Source organism: Pan paniscus, chromosome 1 (genome assembly GCF_029289425.2).
Source record: "Pan paniscus chromosome 1, NHGRI_mPanPan1-v2.0_pri, whole genome shotgun sequence".
NCBI lineage: Eukaryota > Metazoa > Chordata > Mammalia > Primates > Hominidae > Pan > Pan paniscus.
This window is the reverse complement of record NC_073249.2, coordinates 207,437,095-207,463,194: the sequence shown is the minus strand read 5'-3', so window position 1 is coordinate 207,463,194 and position 26,100 is coordinate 207,437,095. Positions and strand designations below refer to the sequence as shown.

The 26,100-nt window shown below is 54.0% G+C and overlaps 2 protein-coding genes and 1 long non-coding RNA gene across 5 annotated transcripts in view; 2 read left to right on the top strand and 1 right to left on the bottom strand.

Moving 5' to 3' along the window:
* NBL1 (NBL1, DAN family BMP antagonist) overlaps positions 1-2,471 on the top strand; it is a 14,186-nt gene extending 11,715 nt beyond the window's left edge. For both annotated transcript variants that reach the window (XM_034957033.2, XM_057299674.1), the window contains exon 4: positions 878-2,471. In XM_034957033.2, coding sequence (XP_034812924.1) covers positions 878-1,141 — 264 coding nt within the window. In that variant the 3' untranslated portion in view covers positions 1,142-2,471. The remainder of the gene's footprint in view (positions 1-877) is intronic.
* Positions 1,164-9,733, bottom strand: LOC134728587 (uncharacterized). Its single transcript, XR_010109171.1, has 2 exons — positions 9,610-9,733; positions 1,164-3,573 (listed from the first exon to the last, which is right to left on the bottom strand). It is a non-coding gene; the product is annotated as an uncharacterized LOC134728587 (long non-coding RNA).
* Positions 3,605-26,100, top strand: HTR6 (5-hydroxytryptamine receptor 6). Of its 2 annotated transcripts, XM_055097334.2 has the most exons (4): positions 3,605-9,004; positions 9,901-10,452; positions 22,586-22,744; positions 22,938-26,100. In XM_055097334.2, the coding sequence occupies exons 2-4, from the start codon at positions 9,958-9,960 to the stop codon at positions 23,385-23,387; spliced, it is 1,104 nt and encodes a 367-aa protein (XP_054953309.1). In that variant the 5' UTR covers positions 3,605-9,004; positions 9,901-9,957; the 3' UTR covers positions 23,388-26,100. The 2 variants fall into 2 exon arrangements, with proteins under 2 accessions (XP_054953309.1, XP_003814468.1); XM_003814420.5 differs by having other exon boundaries at positions 3,605-10,452.

Below are 26,100 nucleotides of genomic sequence, written 5' to 3'. Positions count from 1 at the left end.
CTTTCCAGGCCCCCTGACTGGGGCACACCCCGGTACCATTGGCTCTCAGAGCACAGTATGCTTCCGCTTCAAGCACCTTTCACACCTGCAGTCTTCCACCTGCATCCAGGTGATTTTGACAGATCTGTTTCCCCCACTAGACTCTGATTTCCTTGAGGGAAATGTGTCTTTGTGTCCCCAGAGCTGGCACAGGGTAGGCGCTCTGTGGAAGGGAGGACGGAAGAGAGGAAGGGAGGGAGAAGGAAAAAAGGTACTTAGATGGGTGATGATAGGGGCAGAGTAAGAGGTAGATGGGGTTCCTGCAGGGTGAGCCTCAGCTGGGCTGGGCTTTGGGGTGGGGCTTTTTTGAGGAAGTGAAGTCTGAGCTCAGACCCAAAGGCGCAGTTTAGGGCATGTGGTAGTCGGCGGGGGTGGGGGGGTGGGCAGGGGGAACCTTCCAGGCAGAGGGAACAGCCTGTGCGGAGTCCCTGAGGCAGAGCCCAAGCACAGGATTGGTAAGAGTGGTGCAGGGTCAGGGGTAGGGGGGCCAGCCAGCTGGTGGCACCTGAAGGTCCTGGGTGGCCTTAGTGAGGGGTCAGGGTTTGTCTCCAAGTGCAGGGGGATCGCGGCGGTGGGGGCGATTTTAGCAGGGGCAGGCCACACTGGTGGCTGCTGGTGGGGAATGGGTGGGAAGGTGGCAGGACTGGATGTGAGGAGACAGCTCTGGTGGCTTGTGCAGGGGTTCAATTTCCCCCTCCCCATGGGACCCCAGAGCTAACTGGGCATCACAGGTGGGCTCTGGGATTCTTGATCCCATGAGGAAGTATTACCCTAGGGGCTGCCTTGCCTGCCCCAGGCCTTTGGGAACATGCCTCTGCTTCTCTCTTGCCCTCTGCAGGTGACGCTGGAGTGCCCGGGCCACGAGGAGGTGCCCAGGGTGGACAAGCTGGTGGAGAAGATCCTGCACTGTAGCTGCCAGGCCTGCGGCAAGGAGCCTAGTCACGAGGGGCTGAGCGTCTATGTGCAGGGCGAGGACGGGCCAGGATCCCAGCCCGGCACCCACCCTCACCCCCATCCCCACCCCCATCCTGGCGGGCAGACCACTGAGCCCGAGGACCCCCCTGGGGCCCCCCACACGGAGGAAGAGGGGGCTGAGGACTGAGGCCCCCCCAACTCTTCCTCCCCTCTCATCCCCCTGTGGAATGTTGGGTCTCACTCTCTGGGGAAGAGTCAGGGGAGAAGCTGAAGCCCCCCTTTGGCACTGGATGGACTTGGCTTCAGACTCGGACTTGGAATGCTGCCCGGTTGCCATGGAGATCTGAAGGGGCGGGGTTAGAGCCAAGCTGCACAATTTAATATATTCAAGAGTGGGGGGAGGAAGCAGAGGTCTTCAGGGCTCTTTTTTTGGGAGGGGGGGTGGTCTCTTCCTGTCTGGCTTCTAGAGATGTGCCTGTGGGAGGGGGAGGAAGTTGGCTGAGCCATTGAGTGCTGGGGGAGGCCATCCAAGATGGCATGAATCGGGCTAAGGTCCCTGGGGGTGCAGATGGTACTGCTGAGGTCCCGGGCTTAGTGTGAGCATCTTGCCAGCCTCAGGCTTGAGGGAGGGCTGGGCTAGAAAGACCACTGGCAGAAACAGGAGGCTCCGGCCCCACAGGTTTCCCCAAGGCCTCTCACCCCACTTCCCATCTCCAGGGAAACGTCGCCCCAGTGGCACTGAAGTGGCCCTCCCTCAGCGGAGGGGTTTGGGAGTCAGGCCTGGGCAGGACCCTGCTGACTCGTGGCGGGGGAGCTGGGAGCCAGGCTCTCCGGGCCTTTCTCTGGCTTCCTTGGCTTGCCTGGTGGGGGAAGGGGAGGAGGGGAAGAAGGAAAGGGAAGAGTCTTCCAAGGCCAGAGGGAGGGGGACAACCCCCCAAGACCATCCCTGAAGACGAGCATCCCCCTCCTCTCCCTGTTAGAAATGTTAGTGCCCCGCACTGTGCCCCAAGTTCTAGGCCCCCCAGAAAGCTGCCAGAGCCGGCCGCCCTCTCCCCTCTCCCAGGGATGCTCTTTGTAAATATCGGATGGGTGTGGGAGTGAGGGGTTGCCTCCCTCGCCCCAAGGTTCCAGAGGCCCTAGGCGGGATGGGCTCGCTGAACCTCGAGGAACTCCAGGACGAGGAGGACATGGGACTTGCGTGGACAGCCAGGGTTCACTTGGGCTCTCTCTAGCTCCCCAATTCTGCCTGCCTCCTCCCTCCCAGCTGCACTTTAACCCTAGAAGGTGGGGACCTGGGGGGAGGGACAGGGCAGGCGGGCCCATGAAGAAAGCCCCTCGTTGCCCAGCACTGTCTGCGTCTGCTCTTCTGTGCCCAGGGTGGCTGCCAGCCCACTGCCTCCTGCCTGGGGTGGCCTGGCCCTCCTGGCTGTTGCGACGCGGGCTTCTGGAGCTTGTCACCATTGGACAATCTCCCTGATGGACCCTCAGTCTTCTCATGAATAAATTCCTTCAACGCCTGTGTTCTCCTCCTCACTGACTGGCTCTGCCAACCCAGGTTCTCTGGAAGTGCCGGCAGCGAGGCCCAGGGGCAGCAGGGCTTGGGCTCAGGCAGTGGGGTGCTGAGCAGGCCTGCCTGGCCCCCACGTGGCACCACTGTCTCTGCATCCTTGTGGCCCTCTCCCTGTCTTGCCCTGTGCACCCCTGGCTCCTGATCCTCTGTCTCCCCAGCTTTCATGTCTTTCCTTGGGTGCCAGTTTCTGGCCAAGCATACACCTTGGGTGGGCCTCCAGAACTGGGCTTCATGGATTTTGGCCCCTGGTCTCGTGGGCTTGCCTCATGCCATCTCTTCACCCACACAATGGCCCAGGATCAGCCCTTGCCTGGGCCTGGCCTGCCTGGCCCCCTGGGAGAAGGGGAAACAGACAAAAGTATTGGTTACAGATTAATATATAAGGCTGGGCCCTGTGCGGGGTCCTCGCCCGGTCCGCACCACCTCCCAGTGATGCGGATATTGTCCTCAATTTGTAGATGAGGCATCTGAAGAGCAGGTGCTAGTAAGTTTCCCGGGATTATGCAGTGAAGAAATGTCAGCAGGACTGGAACCCAGGCATCGGCTCAGGGCCCACACCAAGTTTGGGCATGCCAGCACTCATTTGATCATTGAACAAGTCCATAGTAGGACATTTCACCTTTGTTCTACGGAGTGGGAAACTGGGGGTCTGGAAGCACAGGTGACTCATATAAACTCGCAGTTCCCTTGACTCCTGACCTCACACCTGGACACTTAATGGCGGCACAGTCTTGGGCAGGACCTGCCTTCATCCTGTGTCTGGAACAAAGCTGGGTGTACATTCATAGATAAATAAGGGCTGGGCACAGTGGCTCACGCCTGTTATCCTAGCACTTCGGGAGGCTGAGGCAGGAGGATTGCCTGAGCAACGAAAAGTGAGACCCTGTCTCTATAAAAAATCAAAAAATTAGCCAGGTGTGGTGGTACGTGTCTGTATTCCCAGCTACATGGGAGGTTGAGGCGGGAGGATTGCTTGATCCCTGGAGGTCGAGGCTGCAGTGAGTCATGTTCGTGTCACTGTACTCCAGCCTGGGCGATAGAGTGAGAACCTGTCTCAAAAAAAAAAAAAAAAAAAAAAAAAAAAAAAAAAAAAAAAGGGAAGGGGAAGAAGAGAAAGGAAGGAAGAAAAAAGAAGCTTGTAAGGGTCTGCTGGAAGTAAAGCAATAAAGCAGGAAGGTGAGTTGGCCTGGCTGGCGCAGCCTGGAATGCTAGCCAGAGTTCAGACTTCATTCTCATTGCATTGAGGCGCCCTAGAGGTGTCTGCAAAGCTGGGTTTCAGGAGACTAAGCTAGGATGGAGGAGGGAGATGCTGGGGCTATCAGCGGGGACTGCAAGGCTGCCGGCGGGAGAGGATGGGGCCAGTTATGTCAGGCAGTGGGGTTGGAGAGGCAGGGCCGTGAGAAGCGCTGCTGATTGGATGTGGGAGCCCAGCGAGAGGGAGTAGCCTGGCTTGAGAGACGTCAATTGAGAAGCATCCCTTGGTGTGCCACCTTCCGGGGATGGAGGGAATTGCATCCTGCATCCTCCCCCCAGTGAGGAGGGACTTAAAAGTTTTTGTTTTTGTTTTTGTTTTGAGACGGAGTCTGGCTGTGTCGCCAGGCTGGAGTGCAGTGGCGCGATCTCGGATCACTGCAACCTCCGCCTTGCGGGTTCAAGTGATTCTCCGGCCTCAGCCTCCCGAGTAGCTGGGACTACAGGCGCACGCCACCACGCCCAGCTAATTTTTGTATTTTTAGTAAAGACGGGGTTTCACCGGGGTTTCACCATGTTGGCCAGGATGGTCTCCATCTCTTGACCTCGTGATCTGCCCGCCTCGGCCTCCCAAAATGCTGGGGTTACAGGAGTGAGCCACCGCGCCTGGCCTGGGACTTAAAGTCTTTACAAGGGATTAACACTGATAGCAGCGCAGATAGCAACACAGGTCCCTCTCTTTCCACTTTGTTTGCCTGTATGGAGCCAGCTCTCAACTGGTTTTCTTCCTCTGCTCCAAGCCTCTGAGGAGATTGAGTCTGCTTGGGTTCAAATCTTAGCTGGACCACTGCCTAACTATAGTCTTGAGCAAGTCACATAAGATCTCCAAGACTCACTTTTCCTATGTGGAAAATGGGGAATAATGGTCACACCTACCTCACTCCTAGAGTGGCAGTGAGCGTTCTGTGAGTCAGCGCATGTGTAGAGCTCGGGACATGCCTGGCTTTAGTAAGACCTCAGTGGATGTCAGCTGTTATTATGATTGAGAATGAATGATTGGCCCACGCTGCAGGGTGTTGCACTAATAGTTTTGTTCATTTATTCATTCATTGAACAGATATTTATTGAGAGCCTAATATGTGCCAGAGATCCAGCGTGAACCAGACAGACAAATCCCTGCCTGCCTTCAGGGAGTTTACCCAGTTGTTCAGTTGCCTTCTGGCACAGAGCAGCTTTGGGCAGGCTGGCAACCTCCCTGGGGCCTTGATTTCTCCACCTCTGTCATGAGGAGCTTGCCCCGGTCCCCTGTGAACTGACAGGCATGGAGGTCTGGGGCAGACGACTCCCTAAAACTCAGCTGTTCCATAGTGGCACCTGCTATCTCCTCTGGGGAGGAAGCTCTCATAGCTAGAAGTAAAGCAAAAGCTGAGTATTCTTGAAAGCCCCTCTTTACCCTGAAATGTTTTTTTTGTTTGTTTGTTTTTTGTTTTGTTTTGTTTTTGAGACGAAGTCTTGCGCTGTCGGCCAGGCTGGAGTGCAGTGGTGCAATCTCGGCTCACTGCAAGCTCCGCCTCCCGGGTTCACGCCATTCTCCTGCCTCAGCCTCCCGAGTAGCTGGGACTACAGGCGCCCGCCACCATACCCGGCTGATTTTTTTGTATTTTTAGTAGAGATGGGGTTTCACTGTGTTGGCCAGGATGGTCTTGATCTCCTGACCTCATGATCCGCCCACCTCAGCCTCCCAAAGTCCTGGGATTAGAGGCGTGAGCCACCGCGCCTGGCCAACCCTGAAATGTTAAGCGGTCTAGGACTTCGTTATTTCATGACCCAAATGACAGTTATAGGAGAGCACACACGAAGTGTCTATAAAGGTCTCAGCCAGGTGCGGGCCTCATGCCTGTAACTCTAGTGCTTTGAGAGGCTGAGGCAGGAGGATCACTTGAGGCCAGGAGTTTGAGACCAGCCTGGGCAATACAGCAAGACCTTGTCTCTACAAAAAACTTAAAAAATCTAGCTGGGTGTGGTAGCGCACACCTCTAGTCCTACCTACTTGGGAGGCTGAGGTGGGAAGGTAGCTTGAACACAGGAGTGCGAGGTTACACTGAGCTATGATAGCATCACTGCCTCCAGCCTGGGCCACAGAACGAGACTCTTGTCTCTAAAAAAGAAAAAAAGTCTCAAGTTCAAGATAATAACAGTATGGCCGCAAGGTGGCACCATAACCCTGGCCCAATCTTAAAATAAAATTTTAAATTTTAGTACAGAGCGCATTATAACAAACATCAGTGGATCCATCACCCAGAATGAACAAATGTTAAAGTTATTGCCAGGTTTTCTTTAGTTTGTTTGTTTGTTTGAGACACTGTCACCCAGGCTGAAGTTCAGTGGCTATTCACACGTGTGATCATAGATCACTGCAGCCTTGAACACTTGGTCTCAAGCAATCCTCTCACCTCAGTCTCACAAGTAGCTGAAACTAGAGTCGTGCACCACCACGCTCGGCTAATCTTTAGGTCTCTTTTTAAAAAATAAAAGATATCAAGTATTGTGGGAAAAGTGAAAGCAGAAAGACTAATATTCTATGCACTACCTACAGATTTTTACAAAGCAACATTTATCAGGCAAAATTTTTTACTCATCTCATTCACAGCTCCACTGCCTTGGTTTCATAGCAGCAGACAATTTAAGAGGCTTTGCACAACTTCACAGAGCAAGTGGCAGACTCTGGATGATGAACCCGGGTTGCTGGGCTCCAAAATCCTTCCACACAGCACCTCTCAGGGTTGCAGCTGTTCACGTCAGAAATCCCTGGGCTCAAGGAGTTAGCACAGAGCTGAATGCATTATGATTGTGCTGATGGGAACACTAAAGCCAAGAGCTAGCTTTTTTTTTTTTTTTTTTTTTTTTTTTAAGATGGAGTTTCGCTGTTTTTGCCCAGGCTAGAGTGCAGTGGTGTGATCTCAGCTCACTGCAACCTCTGCCTTGTGGGTTCAAGTGATTCTCCTGCCTCAGCCTCCTGAGTAGCTGGGATTATGGGTGTGCATCACTACACCTGGCTAATTTTGTATTTTTAGTAGAGACAGGGTTTCATCATATTGACCAGGCTGGTCTCGAACTCCTGACCTCAGGTGATCTGCCTGCCTTGGCCTCCCAAAGTGTTGGGATTACAGGCGTGAGCCACTGCGCCCGGCCAGCTAGTGTTAACATAGTATCAAAGACACAGATTACATCAGTGTCATTTAATCCCCTCAGCTACTCTGTGAGGTAGGTGCCATATTGTTCTGCTAACTATTACAGAAGAGAAAGCTGTGACCCAAGGAGATGGAGCCACTGGCCCTGTAATCCCAGAGCTGGGATGGAGTGGGAATCCCAAGCCAGGTGTTTCTGACTCTCTGCCCAGGCTTGCTGTACTACGTTCTGTTCCTTGGGGGGCATGGCAGAAATCGTCACAGTGGTGCAGTGTGGTGGCAAGGAGGAAGGACAGGCCTCCTCTATCTGCTTAAAAGATGCTTCTGTGGGCAAGGCTGGGGCTCTGAGCACCAAATAGCAGCTTAGAGTTGGCGGGTGGGTGCTGCAGGCTCTGAGGTGCCTGAGGGGAGGTTTTTGACCATCTGTAATGGGCTCTCTTTGCCATGGGCATCAAGCAGATCTGGATTTCAGTTCCACTTCACCACTTGCTGCTGGTGATCTGGGGCAAGGCCCTTGGCCTCTCTGAACCCCAGTTTAATGTCTACCTCTCAGCATTATTGTAGGGGTCGGAATAAATAACTGGAGGAGTAGGAACCGTACAACAAAGCCCCTGGGGACATCGCAGGAGCCTTCGATTTGGAAAGTATTATTTTTCTGTTTCTGTGGAGAAAAAATGATCCCACCCCGATCTCTTTATACTACATTTTCTTTTTCTCTTTCTCTTCTTTCTTTCTCTTTCTTTCTTTTCTTTCTCTCTTTCTTTCCTTTTTTTTTTTTTGACAGAGTCTTGCTCTGTCACCCAGGCTGGAGTGTGCAGTGGCACAATCTTGGCTCACTGGAACCTCTGCCTCCCAGGTTCAAGCGATTCTCCTGCCTCAGCCTCCCGAATAGCTGGGATTACAGGCGCCTGCCACCACGCCCAGCAAATTTTTGTATTTTTGATAGAGACGGGGTTTCACCATGTTGGTCAGGCTGGTCTCGAACTCCTGACCTCAGGTGATCTGCCCGCCTCTGCCTCCCAAAGTGCTGGGATTACAGGCGTGAGCCACCGCGCCGGGCCCACTTTCTCTGTTGATTATGCTTATTGTTTATTGTCTGTTTCTTCCACTAGAATGTAAGCTCCATGGAGGTGTGGATCTTTGTTTTGGCCACTGTAGTGTCCTGATGGGTCAGAACAGTGCCTGACATCTAGTGGATGCGCCTTAAAAGATGCGTTGAAATATCTGTTCAATGAATGAATGAATAACAGTATTAACCTGCACAGCAGTGTTAGGCAGAGACTCTTCTCAGCCAGAGGGGAGAGGTACAGAGGGAGGTCACACCCAAGGGAAACCACACCCCACGCCTCTGCCTGCCGCGACTCTGACACACCTGGCCTGGGGATTCTCAAATCTGTTCACGCTCTGTTAGACTAGGAGCGCCAACAGCTCAGGGACTTCATCCTTAGTACCTGGCCCCTTTGGGGATCGGGATGGTTTCTGCGGGGAAGGCCCTGGGGAAGGTTAGCTTCTTGCTCAAACTAACGGTGAAGAATGCCCAGAATTACTAACCCATTTTACAGATATGGGAACTGAGGCCCAGAAGGGTGTCAGGCGATTTGTCCAATATTTCCCAACTCCTGGCTCCCCTGAAAGCCCGGTGACCCCGTTGTGAGTGGGCAGGCACCCATTAGGGAGCAGCCCCTGGATAAGGGCAGGTCACAGCCCCCTGCTCCGAGTTCCGCCTGCGCCGCCGCCACGTGTGGGTTGGGAGGGGCATCTGAGGGTGTGGGGGCTGCCACAGCCCGGGAGGTGACCCCGCGCAGCTGGGGCGCCCTGATCTTCGGCCCACAGGCCCGGGGTGCCGGGACCCCGCCCGCCTGCAGGGCCAGGGCTCGGCTCTCCCCGCCCACCGCGAGGCGGGGCGCACGCTCCGCGGCGCGGGGACCGCGCGCTCCAGGCTGCACCCGGCCTCTCCTCCGCGCGTGCGGGCCCCTCGCGGCGCCTCCCGGGCTCGGGAGACCCGGGCCCGCCGCCCGCCCGGCCCGCGGCCGCCTCTTCCTCTCGCAGCCCCGCGGCGCTTGCCGCAGTCGCAGGCGGCGGAGCAGCCAGAGCGCCCCAGGTACCAGTGCGGGCGGGAGACGGAGGCGACCCTGCGGCCGGGTGGGGAGGGGGCGCCGCGCGGCCGCTGCCCTCCTCTTCCCGCGGGGCCTGGCGGCCCCGGCGAACCCCCGCGCCGCACAGGCCGTGTGCGCCGGATCCCGGTGCCTCCGCGCCAGCTGAGACCTGCCTTTCCCAGGGGGGGCTTTGCTCCGGCCCCTAGGCCCCCGCCCTGCGGACCCCGCCCTGGCACCCCACACGCCCACCGGCCGCGGGGAGCCTGCTCCGGCCCGAGAGCGCCCATTCACCCCCCTCACCCACCTCCCCGCGTTCCCACTTCCCCGCACTCTGACCCGGCCGGACGCCCCTCCCCTATCTTGCCGCCCGCCCCCTCCAGGTGGCTCTGCTCCTACCCCAGGGAGCCCATCCGACCTCTGCTTGACTTCCCGCCGCTTCCTTCAGGGGCCTCCGCTCATCGGGTGCCCCTCCCCAAACTTCCAACCCGTTTGCTCCAGGAGTTCCTGCCCCATCCCCGAGGGCGCCCAAATAGCCACACTGTGTCCTCCTGTAGTCGCTGCCCCCCGATCTAGCGCGACCCAGCGCCCCCGCCCATGTCCCCCCACTCACCTCCCCCGGGGGGCGTGGTGAGTAGCGGTCTGTTCTCACCGACGGTCCCCGTCCAGCCTGCGCTTCGCCGGGGCCCTCATCTGCTTTCCCGCCACCCTATCACTCCCTTGCCCTCCACCCTCGGTCCTCATGGTCCCAGAGCCGGGCCCAAGCGCCAATAGCACCCCGGCCTGGGGGGCAGGGCCGCCGTCGGCCCCGGGGGGCAGCGGCTGGGTGGCGGCCGCGCTGTGCGTGGTCATCGCGCTGACGGCGGCGGCCAACTCGCTGCTGATCGCCCTCATCTGCACTCAGCCCGCGCTGCGCAACACGTCCAACTTCTTCCTGGTGTCGCTGTTCACGTCTGACCTGATGGTGGGGCTGGTGGTGATGCCGCCGGCCATGCTGAACGCGCTGTACGGGCGCTGGGTGCTGGCGCGCGGCCTCTGCCTGCTCTGGACCGCCTTCGACGTGATGTGCTGCAGCGCCTCCATCCTCAACCTCTGCCTCATCAGCCTGGACCGCTACCTGCTCATTCTCTCGCCGCTGCGCTACAAGCTGCGCATGACGCCCCCGCGTGCCCTGGCGCTAGTCCTGGGCGCCTGGAGCCTCGCCGCTCTCGCCTCCTTTCTGCCCCTGCTGCTGGGCTGGCACGAGCTGGGCCACGCACGGCCACCCGTCCCTGGCCAGTGCCGCCTGCTGGCCAGCCTGCCTTTTGTCCTCGTGGCGTCGGGCCTCACCTTCTTCCTGCCCTCGGGTGCCATATGCTTCACCTACTGCAGGATCCTGCTGGCTGCCCGCAAGCAGGCCGTGCAGGTGGCCTCCCTCACCACTGGCATGGCCAGTCAGGCCTCAGAGACGCTGCAGGTACCTGGGGTGCGCAGGGAGACCCGGGCTGTGGGATAGAGAGGAATGAGCAGCCCCTGGGGACCCCCTGGGCATCCCCACTTAGCACACATTTGCTCATGGCCCTGCGTGGCTGTTGTGAGCGCCCACCTTTCTTCTGAACTCCAGAGCCAATGCCTGACCCACCCACCACAGGATAGCTCCGTCAGGATTTGGGGGCAGGCTTCTCCCAGGTACCATGTACAAAAGGGAATTTATGGTGGCCCAACTCTCCCCATCTTTGCCTCCCTGGTCTTCCCCATCATGGCAAATGGCACCATTGCGGCATCACATGCCAGGAACTTAGGAATACTTTTCTCCCTCACCCTCATGCCATTCATTAGCGAGACCTGTTGGCGCTGCTCTAAACAGGTGCCATCTCCCCTGCCACTTCCTACCAGGGAGGCTGTGTAGACTTCTCCTGGCTCCCCTGCTTCTGCCGCAGACCCAGTACTCTCCATCTTCTGCGTAGAAGCTGGAGCACTTAAAAAAGAAGTGATCATGTCACTCCCCTGCTTCAGACTCTTCAGGCTTCCCACTGTGCTCCAGATAAAGAAAACCTGTCTCAGGATCTGGCCTCAGGATCCCACACTGCCATCCTCTCCAGTGTCACCTCCCCTCTCCCTCTCTCTTACTCTGCAACAGCCTTGTGGCCTTTCTCACGGTTCTAGAAGGCACTGGGCTTACTTCTGTGCCCAGGTCTTTGCACTTGCTGTTCCCTGTGCCTGGAATGTTCTTCCCCCGGCTGCCTTCTTCCCAGGGGCCATCTTTGACCACCCTGTCTGCAGGCCCATCTGCACTCTCCATCCCTGTTATTCTCCATGAGAACAAGTCATAAAAATGACTTGTTCATTCTGCCTCCCTGACTTGAATATAAGCTCCAGGAGGGTCACACATATTGAGATCAGTTTTTTTGGTTTTTTTTTTGAGACGGAGTCTCGCTCTGTTGCCCAGGCTGGAGGGCAGTGGCGCGATCTTGGCTCACTGCAACCTCCGCCTCATGGGTTTAAGCGATTCTTCTGCCTCAGCCTCCTGAGTAGCTGGGATTACAGGCACCCACCACTATACCAGGCTAACTTTTGTATTTTTGGTAGAGACAGGGTTTCACCATATTGGCCAGGTTGGTCTTGAACTCCTGATCGAGGTCAGTTTTGATCCCCACTGTGCATAGCAGGTCCCATCTTGTTTCAGTGCCTGGGAATGGGGTAGGTGCTCTTAGCTCAAGGCCTTGCATTGTCTATAAGTGAATGCCTGCTCTTGCCATCCAGGCCACAGTGCACCTGACTCCTATTGTCCCCCCTGGAGGGGTGGGTGTGTAGACCGACCAGGCCTGAGACCCAGTGACTTCAGTCGCAGGTCTTGAGGAAAGTCCCAGCTGGGCTCTTTTCGTGTAGCCCTGAGTGGTGAAAGCTCTAGGAGGGTGGGGGTTGCATTGGAGGTCACTGGGCACATGGGGACTTGGCAGAGGGGTGAAAGGCTAACACCCTCCTTGGCAGTCCCCCAGACAAGCTTGCCTGTCCCACCCAGGTGGGTGAGGCCCAAAGTTGCCCCTGCCTATCACCTGGGGTGGGGGCAGGGCCCCACATGGACTGGGAGTCCTGGCTGCCGCCCTGCTCCTTCTCCCTATCCACGCTCCCTGTAGAATGTTCTTCAGTCTTGGCAGGTGGCTGGGACTCTGACTTGCTTCTTCAGGGGTGGGATGGCTGCCTTAGGCCATATACCCTGGGTTCTTGCTTTTTGTTGTTGTTATTGTTTTTTTTTAAGAGACAGGGTCTTGCTCTGTCACCCAGGCTGGAGGGCTGGAATGTAGTGGCGTGATTATAGCTCACTGCAGCTTAGAATTGATCATAGCTCATTCCAGCCTGAAGAGCTGGAATGCACTGGCCCGATCATAACTCACTGAACTCTTGGGCTCAAGCGATCCTCCTGTCTTGGCCTCCCAAAGTGCTAGGGTTACAGGCGTCCCTGGGTTCTTGAAAAGGAGTGTTTCACAAGCTTCAGGCATTCAAGAACTGCCTGCAGGTATCTTCCTTAATGCCTCTTCCGCCACCACCTCCACACCTTAAGCCACTTAATTCACATGCACTTGGCATTTTATTTATTTATTTATTTATTAGACACAGGGTCTCACTATATTGCCCAGGCCGGCCTCGAGCTCCCACTTCAGCCTCCCGAGTAGCTGGAATTGCAGGTGCATGCCCCCGTGCCTGGCATTCTTGACATTTTCTTTAAATCATCTCTTTTATATTTTTACTTCCACGAATTTGTGTAGAAAGAAAACTTCGTATCTCCTCTAGAAATGGAAAATCTGTATCCCTTGCCATAAATAGAAGGTGATCACAAACACCACTTCAGTGAAACTGAAGAAGCTCCAGCCCTATCACTGAAATGCAGCTTGGTGTGGTTGAGGTGATGAGCCTAGGGCCTGCTTTCTCTTTGTAGCGTGCTAGAAGGTATTACAAACATGGTAGCATCAACGTGGGACTTTCTCTTGACGCACCTAGAAGAGCTGGAAGACAGCTGTAATGGGCTGACGTGCTCACTCTGTGATTCACTCATTTTATGGGGTGTCCCTTTACCATCTAAAATCATCTCCATTCCCACAGTTCAGGAAGCTCTGCTCTCGTGACTAAGGATGTGAGAAGTTGGCTGGTCTGGGTGAGGTTGGGGCGGGAGAGATCAGGATTCCTAGTTGCAGTGGTGCCAGTACCACACAGATTTTCTTTCCATGAATCTCGCTGGCTGGTACTAGGATTGAACCTGAGTCTGTGGTCTTGGAATCTGGGCAGGAGTTTCCCAGGTGCTAACAGCTGCAGCCCCACAATCTGTGAGCACTCACTCTGTACCAGGCACTGAGCTAAACTTATTAATTCCCCAAACACCCAATGAGTCAAGTACTACCAGCACCCCTGTTAGACAGGTGGGGAAACTGAGGCTCAGAGCGAGAGGTGACTTGCCCAAGATTGCACAGTTGGTAAGTGAGGTTTAAGCTCGGATCTGGCTGGTGCCATCGCCCTGTGCTGGTGTGCTGCCTGTGGGCAGTGATGCTCTTGAAATGCTTTGCTCGGGGACCCCACACCTTGCCCCTTTTCTTCTCTGTGCCTTCTGGTCTTCTCTGTTGGGTCCTCCTGATCCACCTGAGCCATGGCATCCCTAGTCCTCAGTCCTCGGAGCATCTCGTCCTTTTTCCACATTTGCTCCGTTAGTGACCTCATCTTGTCTCGTAACTGAAAATACCACCCACACGCTGATGACTTCCTACCTGGGCTGCTTACAGGCACGTGCTGCCACGCCCAGCTAATTTTTGTATTTTTAGTAGAGACAGGGTTTCACCATGTTGGCCAGGCTGGTCTCGAACTCCTGACCTTACGTGATCTGCTAGCCTTGGCCTCCCAAAGTGCTGGGATTACAGGCGTGAGCCACTGCGCCTGGCCCTGACTTCCTGATTCCGTTCTTGCTCCCTTTCAACCTTCCGCAGTGGCCCCAATGATCCCCTTTACAATGCAGTTCCTGCTGCATCATTCCTCTGCTCTGGCAGCCTTGTGTCTCACATCACCTGGCCCTCTGACCCTATCTGGCCTCCTCTCCTTCTATAATCCTGCTTGTTTCTTCTCTTTCAGCCATACTGGCCTCCTTGCTGTTCCTTGAACACACCAAGCCCATTCTGCCTCACTTGCGGTTCCTTCTGCTTGGAGTGCCCTTTCTTCAGGTCTCCACCCTGTTCTCCCACTAATTTCCATCATTTCCTTCCAGCCTCTGTTGAATTGCCTCCCCTAATCCCTCTCTCAAGAGTAGCACCTCTCACCCTCCCCAGGTCCTCTCCAGTCCTCATTTCCTAAGTTATTTCTCTCAGCAGCACCTCCTACCCCCTGACATGTTCTATACCTACCCATTTTTATTTATTTACTGTTTATTTCCTTCTTCTAGAATTTAGGCCTATGAGGGTGGGGAACTTGTTTTTCTGCCTTTTTTTTTTTTTTTTTTTTTTTGAGACAGAGTCTCACTCTCTCGCCCAGGCTGGAGTGCAGTGGCGTGATCTTGGCCCACTGCAACCTCAGCTTCCCAGGTTCAAGCAATTCTCCTGCCTCAGCCTCCGGAGTAGCTGGGCTATAGGTGCACATCGCCACACCGGGCTAATTTTTTGTATTTTAGTAGAGATGGGGTTTCACTGTGTTGCCCAGGCTGGTCTTGAACCCCTGAGCTCAGGCAATCCACCCGCCTTGGCTTTCCAAAGTGCTAGGATTACAGGCGTGAGCTACCATGCCTGGCCTGTCTTTCTGTTTTCCCCCGTGGTCCCAGGAATTAGGGGCACCTGGCACATCATGGGTGCTCAGAATGTATTGATGGAAGGAATGCAGTGTACACAGTGCTTCAGGGAGCCTGGTATTCCAGCCCTGTTTGGGCGGTTGCCTGTTTTCTCTTGCCTTTCAGAGTCACTTCTTGAGTGTCATGATCCTGAACTTTTTATCGTGTGAATTCATTTGCTTGGTGACATGTATTGACACCTGCTTTGCACAGCAGCTGTTCTAGGCTGTGTATGTAGTGGTGAACGAGACCAACAGTGCCTGCCCTCTTGAAATCTGTTCTAGTTAGGAGTACAGACATTAATCATCAAACTGTACCACGATGAGGATTATGGAGCTTATAGGAGGGATGCTTCACCCAGCAAACATTCAAAATCTATTATTCACTGTGTATGTTTGAAGATGAAAGCAAAGCACTCACACCAAGCCCTAAAGTGAAAGGCTGGAGGGGTCTTCATGGGTTGGTTAGGCCAGCGCCTTACTTCTAAGGCAGAGTGACTCAGGGGCCTCTCAAGCCAGAAATGTGTCTGTTCTAATCCCCCCGCTTTCTGGAAAGCCCATTCTCTTGGTTTGAACGTGACGTGTGCAAACTCTGCCTCTGTTCCTGCTTTCAAATCCACTCGGCTCCTTAAGTAAGCCTCCTGCAGGCCGTTTTCCTGATTGCCTGGTGAACGGCCTGCACTTTGGGAAAATGCATCTGAGAAATTGCATTGGCCCTCCTGGGTCACCGCCTCTTTCTTCCCACCAGAGCTGGCCTGGAGGTGGAGGCCCCCTCAATGTTTGGACCTAAAGGAAGTGATGAGAATGAATCAGATGTGGGTGTCTTGGACCCCTTCCCTTTTCCTGTGCCCAGCCCCACTTAGCCTTGGCTTCCTGCCCCATTCCAGTCTCTAGCTTCCCTGCAGAGGGAAAGGAGCTGGGCATAGGTCTCGAGGCCCCAGTTCCTCTGGGGTCAGAACATGGGAGCTGGTCAGCCTTGAGCATTTCATCCCCTCTCCATATGTCTATTTATGGAAATGGGCTTTTAAAAGGCCACTGGTTGGCTTAGTGATTTCCACTAGGTCTTCCCACCACCTCAGGGCTGGGAGGAAGGGGTCCTGCTTAGCACTGTGGCTGGGAGTGTGGGCTGGGGATGGAGGAAGAGCCGTGGGGCAGAGTGAGGAGCTACCAGGGCAGGGGAGTGTGTGTGTTGGGAGCAGGGTGGAAGGTGGGGGCCTGGATGTGGGTGGCACTGAGCCATCCTTGGGAGATTGTGGAGGGTCCAGGGTGTTAGGGGCAGTTTCAGAGATGCAGCATGGGCCACTGGCTTGAGGGAGAGCCCAGCAGGAGAGGCCCAGCCTCCTCCTCTTCCTGGCAGGATTTCTGGGTCTCTGTGGCCCATAACCTCATCCCATCTCTACACTTCACCTTCCTCCCCACTCCCATCCATCCTTCTCTCCTTCAGTTCCCATGTCTTCCTTCTGTGTGCCCCGTCTTCCCTTCCCCCTTCTCCTGTCCCATCAATTTCTCCCGCTTTTCCTCCTCCCCCTCCTTTTTTCACCCTCTCTCACCCAACTAAGCGTCATTCTGTCTTAGTGATCCATCTTCCCTTCCATCTCTGTCTTTCCTCCTCCTCAGAGGAGGAGGCTGTGATCACAGAAATATCTGTGAGGGGGAGGAGGGGGCCGAGCCAGGGAGAGGCTGGCAGAGTGACACTGCCGAGCATGGCAGGCTTGGCTGCTGCTCAGAGCCAGGCAGCCTGGTGCAGCCAGGACTGGAGCAGGAGCTTGGGGGTCTGGCTGGTCAGGGTTCAAGCCCTGCCTCTTTTGCCTCATAGCTGGACGACCTTGGGCAAGGCATTTTACCTCCTTATGCTCCAGGGGTCATGACATCTATCACACAAGTCTGTTTGAAGAGTCAATTAGATAATATACATAAAATACCAGGCACATAGTAAGTGCTCAACAAATTTCAGCTAGGCAGTGACTCACAACTGTAATCCCAACACTTTGGGAGGCCAAGGCAGGAGGATTCTTTGAAGCTAGGAGTTTGAGACCAGCCTGGGCAACATAGCGAGCTCCTGTCTCTAAAAATATATATAAAAAATTAGCCAGGCCTGGTGGCACATACCTGTAGTTACAGCTATTTGAAGAGGCTGAGGTGAGAGGATTGCTTGAGCCCAGGAGTTTGAGGCTACAGTGAGGTGTGGTCGTGCCATTGCATTCCAGCCCAGGCAACAGAGCAAGACCCCATCTTTAAAACAACAACAATAGTTGTTCGTGCCTCTCTTTTCCTGTTGTTGGTAAAATATATGTTTCTGGGGAGCTCACCACCTTGACCCTTTCTAGGGAAAAACATCACTGCTGTCACCAGCACCATCACCATCATTATCAAACAGCTGAGCCAGAGACTAATAATAACGACAACCATAGCTAACACTTCTATGGGACTTCCTATGTGCTGGCACAGTTCTAACTTTCAGTGTATTATTTTATTTTATCCTTATTATAATCCTATGAGGTAGATGCTATTTTAATGCCATTTTACAGAACAGAAAGTGGAAGCATAGATGAAGTAACTTGCTTAAGGTCACTCCACTAGTTTGTAACAGAGCCAGGATTTGACACCAGGCAGTCTGGCTCCAGAGTCTGTCTTGTAACTCTCACACTATGATCAGATGATGGTAACAAAATTTAATTGTGGGCTGGGCGTGGTGGCTCACGCCTGTAATCCCAGCACTTTGGGAGGCCGAGGTGGGTGGATCACCCGAGATCGGGAGTTTGAGACTAACATGGAGAAACCCCATCTCTACTAAGGTACAAAATTAGATGGGCATGGTGGTGCACACCTGTAGTCCCAGCTACTTGGGAGGCTGAGGCAGGAGAATCGCTTGAACCCTGGAGGCAGAGGTTGTGGTGAGCCGAGATCGCGCCATTGCACTCCAGCCTGGGCAACAAGAGCGAGACTTCGTCTCAAAAAATAAATAAATAAATAAATAAAATTAATTGCATAAAGGAATACATAAATACACTTTAAAAATTCAACAATAGGGATGAAGGAAAAGACCTCCAAATTCCAGCTAATCACCTTTCACTCCCAGGGACATGCATCAATTTAGGATATGTCCTTCTAGGTCTTTTTTTTTTTTTTTCTGTTAGGACAGGGTGTCACTCTGTCACCCAGGCTGGAGTGCAGTGGTGCAACCATGGCTCACTGCAGCCTTGACCTCTTCTGACTCAGGTGATCCTCCCACCTCAACCTCCGGAGTAGCTGGGGCTACAGATGCACATCACCATGCCTGGCTAATTTTTGTATTTTTTGTAGAGATGGGGTTTCACCATGTTGCCCAGGCTGGTCTTGAACTCCTGGACTCAAGCAATCCACCTGCCTCGGCCTCCCAAAGTGCTGGGATTACAGGTGTGAGCCACTGCACCTGGCCCTTCCGGGTCATTTTCTATGTGCTTATGTATTTATACAGGTACTTAAAGAAACTTGGTGCTTTGTGTTGGATATTGTTTTTTAAACAAATAGGATCATGCTGTATCTATTACTTTGCAACCTGCTATTATAATTTAATAATCATGGAGATCTTTTCATTTGATTGATTCATTCTTTTAAAACATCTGTGTAGTATTCTGTAGTGGGAATTCACCGTGGTTTATTTAAGCCACTCTTCTCTTTTTTTTTTTTTTTTTTGAGACAAACTCTCACTCTGTCACCCAGGCTGGAGTGTGGTGGTGTGATCTCGGCTCACTGCAGCCTCCACCTCCTGGGTTCAAGTGATTCTCCTGCCTCAGCCTCCTGAGTAGTGGGACTACAGGCATGCACCACCACACCTGGCTAATTTTTGTATTTTTAGTAGAGACAGGGTTTTGCCATGTTGGCCAGGCTCGTCTCGAACTACTGACCTCAAGTGATCTGCCCACCTTGGCCTCCCAAAGGGCTGAGATTATAAGCGTGAGCCACTGTGCCCAGGCTAAACCACTCTTCTTTTGATGGACATTAAGGCTGTTTCCAATTTTTTCCTATCACAAGTAGTGCTATGGGACACATTTTTGGATATGTCAGGCGTGCAGACATGAATGTAGGTGTTGGCTGGAAGCTGTACGTGCAATTGTTGGCTGGAAAGGCCCTGGATTGTCCTTCAGGAAGCTGCCCTCTGACACTGATACAGAAGGGAGATGCAAACGACAGGACATGGCCCCGAGGGGCTGCGAGGTGCTTACGGGGGAGAGAGAATCCAGAAGGGTGATGCCAGCATCAGCCAGATGCCGGGGTGTGGACTAGTGACAGCCATTGGCTTCTGCTCCATGAGGGCCTCTTGCTGACAGTGGTGGGGTTTCTGTAACCCCAACTGACTGGGCCCATGGGTGCCATCTCCAAAGGTGGAAGCAGCTTGGTGAAGTGGGCAGAGTGGTGTTCCTGAGGCCAGAAATGATGGAATCTCTAACTCAACTCTTAACTGCTGTGTGACTTCTGGCAAGTCATTTTGCCTCTCCGAGCCTCAGTTGTCTCATCTGCAAAATGGGGATGACAATGCCTACCTCTCATAAAGACTGAATGACCTAATGACTATCAAATGCTGATGTGTAGTAAGTGCTCGAGAAATGGGGATGATAATGCTGATTTGTTCAGGGCCACTCCGGTTTTGGTTGGAGGCCTTGTACTGGAACAGTGTGACCTTGGGAAAGGTAGAGTGTCCTCTACCCTTTCTGAGCCTCAGTTTCCTTCTCTCTTTCCTCTTGCCTGTGTTCTTGAGTCAACTCTCTGGAAAGCAGAGGAGAAAGAAAAACCTGGAGTTGTTCCCAGGGAGACTAGAAAGGGAATCTCAGTTCATCTTCACCCCATTCTCTGGAGCTCCTTCCCCCAATGATTGACCTGAGATATTCCCCCTAGTGCCTCAGTTTCCCCCATGCCCTAGAGCTGTGATAAGATCAGGGCTACCTCCTGTCCCCTGCCCTCCTCAGGTCACTAAGGGTCAGAGCGATGCCTGGATGAGACAGTGTCTCATCCCTCTCCATGCCGTCTATTCCCATTGATGGCAGCAATTTGAAGGTGTGGCAGGTCTTAGGAGATTCTTTTGGGGAAGCAGGAGCCTCTTCCTCCAGGCTGACCATGGTGTGGTCACAAAAGCCATATAGAGTCCACTCTAGAGGAGAGAAAACTAGAAGAGGAGAGAGGAGAGTAAAACCCTCTTTTACTCCCTTGCTAACTTGGAATGACTTTGGAGCAGACTCGTGTATGATGGGGTGGAGTCGGAGGAGAGCATCCTCTAGTCATAGCATCTGAGCCGCAGCGTGGTGACTCAGAGCATTTGTCTTGGTGTCTGTGCTGCTTTGGGGAGGCCAGAGCTGCTGGCAGAAGGACAGGCTCCCCAACAGTGCTCAAAATCACCCCAACCTCACAACACATATCACTGAAACAGCAACATGGCTACCAGGTATTTAGCACCTACTCAACGTCAGACTCTGTGCATGCATTTATTATCCATAGCTTCACAGCGACGCCGTAAGCTGAGTATCATTTCTCCCATTTTGCAGATGTGGAAACAGAGGCTCTCTCAAGATCACAGAGCGAGTAAGTGGTAGAGGCATGATTTGAAGCCAGATCACCTGTCTTAAAAGCCCAGGTTTTGCCTCTGTACAATGCTGTCTCACCAAGACAGAAGGGAGAAACCAAGGCCTCTGTTGTGAATTTGTATAACCTTGATATTTGTACAACCAGATTTCATGTGAAGAAACACGTTGAGGGGTGGGGATTACGATGTGCTTCGTATCCCTGCCCCAGCAACCTCCTTGCCATTTCAGAATTAGAATTCCAGCTTCTATGAAAAGACCGCGTGTAGTTGGGGTTTCAGCACCATGGACAAGACACCAACTCTGGAGGCCTAGAAAGAGCCGGGGCTGGAGGAGAGGACATGCGCAGCAGAGTGGGGTGGGGTGTTGGCTTTGGTGCTCCCTGGAGTTGACACATCTTGGCTTTGCCTCCTCCGCCTTTCCATCTGCGGAAGGTTGCCTGGGAATCTGGCTCTGCTCCTGCCTCCTTCTGACCTCATCTCCCCACATCCAACCCACCTCTGGCCTCGAGAACTAAGCAGGGCTCTCACGCAATTTAGGAACTGGACAAATCCCAGTGCCGGGAAAATCCCTGGCTGTCAAAGCCCAGATGTATTCGCAGACAGCAAACACACCCTTTGCGTAGCTCATGATGAATTGTGCACACCACTGCCCACGGGCATTAAATAGTAAATAGAGGTGGGCCTAATTTTGTGTAAATCTAATATATGAAAATCCACGTTGATTACAGAAACACATGGTTTAGAGGAAGGCTTCACATCCCAGCTTTCATGGACTCCTAGGGGTTTCTGGTGGAAACCTAGAGACTTCAAGGTCATCTCTGAACCTTCTGGAAGTGTGAAACGTTGTTTTCTTGTCTGTGTGTGTGTGTGTAAAAATTTACAAGCCTTTTATTTTCTGGGGAGAGGTTTGTGTGTGTGTGTGTGTGTGTGTGTGACAGATTTCATTAGATTTTCAAAGGGCTCATGAAGTTTAACAAGTGAAGAGCACTGCTGAGCTAAAGAATCATCCAGCTCAGAGAGCCCTTTGGGACTGTGGGGGCCAGTTTGCAAAGTCAAATTCTAACCTCCCCGGGCCCATGCCTTCCTTTCAGTGGCTGCTGGGAAGTAGCTTCTTTCTCCTCCTCCCTCCTACCCCTTCCTCCTCTTCCTGTCCACTTTTGAGAATGGAGATGCCTGCCAGTTCGCAGTATAATTGAGCTATAAAATGCCAAGGTCACCAGCATCCTTAGGAGCCTATTAAGAGATTTAGCTGCAAACATTGGCTCTGTGCACACATTCTCAAAAAAGCCTTTCTATTTTGTGGGGCTCAAGAGTAATTGCCCAGGCAAGACTATTGCTCCCAAATGTGAAGACAATCCACATACAAAGCAATTGCCAAGCTCTGGACAGTAACAGGTCCTCTTTTTCAAGTACTGTTCAATTGCAATTGATTTTGTGTGTGTCTGTGTGTGTGACAGAGTCTCGCTCTGTCACCCAGGCTTGGAGTGCAGTGATGTGAGCTTGGCACACTGCAACCTCCACCTCCTGGGTTCAAGCAATTCTCCTGCCTCAGTCTCCTGAGTAGCTGGGATTACAGGTGCCTGCCACCACGCCTGGCTAATTTTTGTATTTTTAGTAGAGGCAAGGTTTCACCCTGTTGGCCAGGCTGGTCTCAAACTCCTGACCTCAAGTGATCTGCCTGCCTCGGCCTCCCAAAGTGCTGGGATTACAGGCGTGAGCCACTGTGCCCAGTCAATTGCAATTGATTTCTGTAGCGCTAAAGGCTTTGGAAGGTGCTGGGCTCATTGTAATGTGTGTGTTGGCCTGTGTCACGTATTGTCTTTGCAGGGATGGTTGTTCTTCTGAACCATCTGATTTGTGTTTCAGGTATTGCTCTGTCTCACTGCACTTCCTAGAGCTCCTTATGAAATTCGGGGTCAGGGTCAGGGCTCAGTGTGGGACCAGGATCAGAGCTCAGTCTAGGTCCACAGTTGAGGCTTGGTTTGAGAACTTGGTTATGCAGGGCTTTATGGTAGGTGTCAGGGTTCAGTGGGGGGCCAAGGTCAGGGCTTGGTTTATTGCTGATGTCAGGGCTTGGCCTGGAGTCAGGGTCAGGGCTCAGTCTAGGAGACTCTAGTTGGGACTCAGTCAAGGAACAGGGCCCATCCTGGCACTAGGGTTCAGTCTAGAATTAGGATTGAAGCTCAGTCTGTGGCTAGGATCAGGGTCAGACGGGGGCCCTTTCTCAACGGACTCGTGGCCTTCCTTTCCGCAGGTGCCCAGGACCCCACGCCCAGGGGTGGAGTCTGCTGACAGCAGGCGTCTAGCCACGAAGCACAGCAGGAAGGCCCTGAAGGCCAGCCTGACGCTGGGCATCCTGCTGGGCATGTTCTTTGTGACCTGGTTGCCCTTCTTTGTGGCCAACATAGTCCAGGTAATGCCACGGCAGGGGGCAGGTGAGTCCGGCCCTTGCAGGAGAGGCCCTGGATCCCAGCCCAGGCATGGGGACAGGGGAGGGCAGGCTGCCTCTTGTGGTGCATGTGTGTGTGTGTCTGCTCCATCCATGCTGGGAAGGGTGGCCTGGGTCCCTGCCCTGGGACCAGGCATGATGCGTCCCCTCCCCCCAGGCCGTGTGCGACTGCATCTCCCCAGGCCTCTTCGATGTCCTCACATGGCTGGGTTACTGTAACAGCACCATGAACCCCATCATCTACCCACTCTTCATGCGGGACTTCAAGCGGGCGCTGGGCAGGTTCCTGCCATGTCCACGCTGTCCCCGGGAGCGCCAGGCCAGCCTGGCCTCGCCATCACTGCGCACCTCTCACAGCGGCCCCCGGCCCGGCCTTAGCCTACAGCAGGTGCTGCCGCTGCCCCTGCCGCCGGACTCAGATTCGGACTCGGACGCAGGCTCAGGTGGCTCCTCGGGCCTGCGGCTCACGGCCCAGCTGCTGCTTCCTGGCGAGGCCACCCGGGACCCCCCGCTGCCCACCAGGGCCGCTGCCGCCGTCAATTTCTTCAACATCGACCCTGCAGAGCCCGAGCTGCGGCCGCATCTGCTTGGCATCCCCACGAACTGACCCGGGCTTGGGGCTGGCCAATGGGGAGCTGGATTGAGCAGAACCCAGACCCTGAGTCCTTGGGCCAGCTCTTGGCTAAGACCAGGAGGCTGCAGGTCTCCTAGAAGCCCTCTGAGCTCCAGAGGGGTGCGCAGAGCTGACCCCCTGCTGCCATCTCCAGGCACCTTACCTGCAGGGATCATAGCTGACTCAGATATCGTGTTCTGAAGGATGCTCCACTGTTGAGTGTAACTTGTGTGTGCAGAGGATGGGCTGGAGGACTCTGGATGTTGGGGAGAAGGACCTCTTGGTTCAGGTTAGGATGAAAACAATCATGACCTTTGCCCATTCTGTCAGGCCGGACGGGAGGGAATGCCCCCACCTGCAGGCATGGATTAATGCTGGGCTGAACCCCTTGCTACTCACAGTGTAGTCCATGGACAATCGGCATTGCCATCACCTTTGGGAGTTTGTGAAAAATGCACATCTCTGCCCCTGCCCAGACCTGCTGAGTCAGAACTGCATGTTACCAAGATCCCAGGTGAATCACGTGCCCATTACAGTTTGAGATGTGCTGCCTTAGATCATCTTTAACCCTCAGAATGATGTGCTGGAGGGTTTTTGGACCTGCCAGTCTCCCCTCCCTGGTATATATGTGGCAACAGCTGCACCTGGGAGGCAGGCAGGCATGCATGTGGGCCTCTGCTCTACCACCTATGAGCTCTGGGGCCTGACACGAGTTACTTAACCTCTCCGAGCCTCGGTTATCCCATGTGTAAGGTAGAGAAATGATGCCTATCTTGCAGGTTGTCTTAAGAATTAAGACAATGTGTGCCCAGCACCCAGTACATGGTCAGTTAATTGGTACGTTCTGTTGTTACGACCCCCGGCTATCCAGCCCCCTGGCCTCTCCGGCTGTGTGTCAGGAAGGGCTCTTTGCTCCCGTTGTTCTCTTTCCATTTGCCTCCCCCTCTTCAGCCCTGGCCTAGCCTCCCAAAGCCTGACTGACTCTGGTTCCCCAACTCCCTTTTCTGGCTCCTGGGTGGGGACCCCATCTCTCAGGGACCCTCCCAGCTCCCAAGCTGCTGCATTGCCTCTCCTGGGGGCAAAAGGGGCAGGTGGCAGTTTCTTTTTCAGCCTCAGGACTGGTTTTCCTCAATCCTGGGGGGTCCTTGGACCTAGAAGGGAACAACTGATGGGGATAAACCCAGCCCCTTGCCCACCTGCCTCTGGCCTTCCCTGGGGTCAGTGAGAGAAATGGGAATGGTAGCTACTTGGGTCAGCAGAGTAGAGTCGAAGAGCTGTTTCTGGTGTGGGGTGGGGCCCACGAGGCAGGCAGGTGGACTCTGGCACAGGGGCCTTGGTTTCTGGGGGCAGGGGGTTGGGGAACTCTTGGTCGCCAGTTTACCTGCCATAGGTCCCTTTTCAGCCCTGCCTCCCCCAAGTTCCATCAACACAAACTCCCAGGGGGTCCTCCATGCCTGGCCTGGCCCTCTCCTTGGTGCTGATGAGACACAACTCTGGCCCTGGCCGCTGGCCTCTGAGGGGCCATGGTGCTTGCGGGGCTTCCCCTATCCCCCAGGCCTGCCCAAGGGGACTCTCAATAAACTCTAGCTGAAGGCAGTGGCTGTGGTGTGGACTGGATTCAACTGAGGGGCCACTCGGGGCTTGAGAAGCAGCTGGTGTCGTGGGGAGGCCTGGGTGTAGGTGTCCTGGGTTCTGGTCCAGATTCTGCCCCTTCAATCTGGGACCCCAGAAAAATCCTTTCCCCTTTCAGAGCCTCCATTTCCCATGTATGACATGAGCAGCTTAGTTTAAAAGCAACAAGAGTTGCATAAATACTTGTTTTTAAATTTTGTGTTTTAAGAGTTGGAGTTGGCTGGGCATGGTGGCTCATGCCTGTAATCCCAGCACTTTGGAAGGCTGAGGCGGGTGGATCATCTGAGGTCAGGAGTTGGAGACCAGTATGGCCAATATGGTGAAACCCCATCTCTACTAAAAATACAAAAAATTAGCTAGGCGTGGTGGCAAGTGCCTTAATCCCAGCTACTCAGGAGGCTGAGGCAGGAGAATCCCTTGAACCTGGCAGGTGGAGGTTGCAGTGAGCTGAGATCATGCCATTGCACTCTAGCCTGGTGACAAGAGAAGACTCCGTCTCAAAAAAAAAAAAAAAAAAAAAAAAAAAAAGAGTCATAGTCTCACTCTGTCACCCAGGCTGGAGTGCTGTGGCACAATCATAGCTCACTGCAGCCTCGAGCTCCTGGGCTCAGGTAATCCTCCTGCCTCAGCCTCCTGAGTAGTTGGCAGTGGCTAATTTTTTTATTTTAATTTTTTGTCAAGACTGGGTCTCGCTATGTTGCCCAGGCTGATCTCCAACTCCTGGCCTCAAGCAATCCTCCCACTTTGGCCTCCCAAAGTGCTGAGATTACAGGCGTGAGCCATAAATGTGTGTTGAATGAACACATGAATACACACGCACCTGAGCAGGGATCTGGCTCCTATGTTCTACGACTCTAATTTCTGCTGCCCTCCTCCCACCTCCCCCAGAGCTTGTCAATCCTTCCTCTGCCTGGGCCTTGATTTCTCCATCTGCACAACAAGGGTGCATTATCTCTGGCCCTGCCATTCAGGGACTGTGGGAGGAACAAAGAGGAAAGCTCTCACGGATGCAGACCCAGTGGCTTGGGACTTGGGCATTGGAGTCTGACATACAGGGACCTGGAACTTGGCTCCA

Coding starts and splice junctions, on each gene's coding strand:
- HTR6 (XM_003814420.5), top strand. CDS start 9,739: ATGGTCCCAGAGCCGGGCCCAAGCGCCAATAGCACCCCGGCCTGGGGG. Junction 10,453..22,585: donor AGGCCTCAGAGACGCTGCAG/GTACCTGGGGTG, acceptor TCCTTTCCGCAG/GTGCCCAGGACCCCACGCCC. Junction 22,745..22,937: donor TTGTGGCCAACATAGTCCAG/GTAATGCCACGG, acceptor CCCTCCCCCCAG/GCCGTGTGCGACTGCATCTC.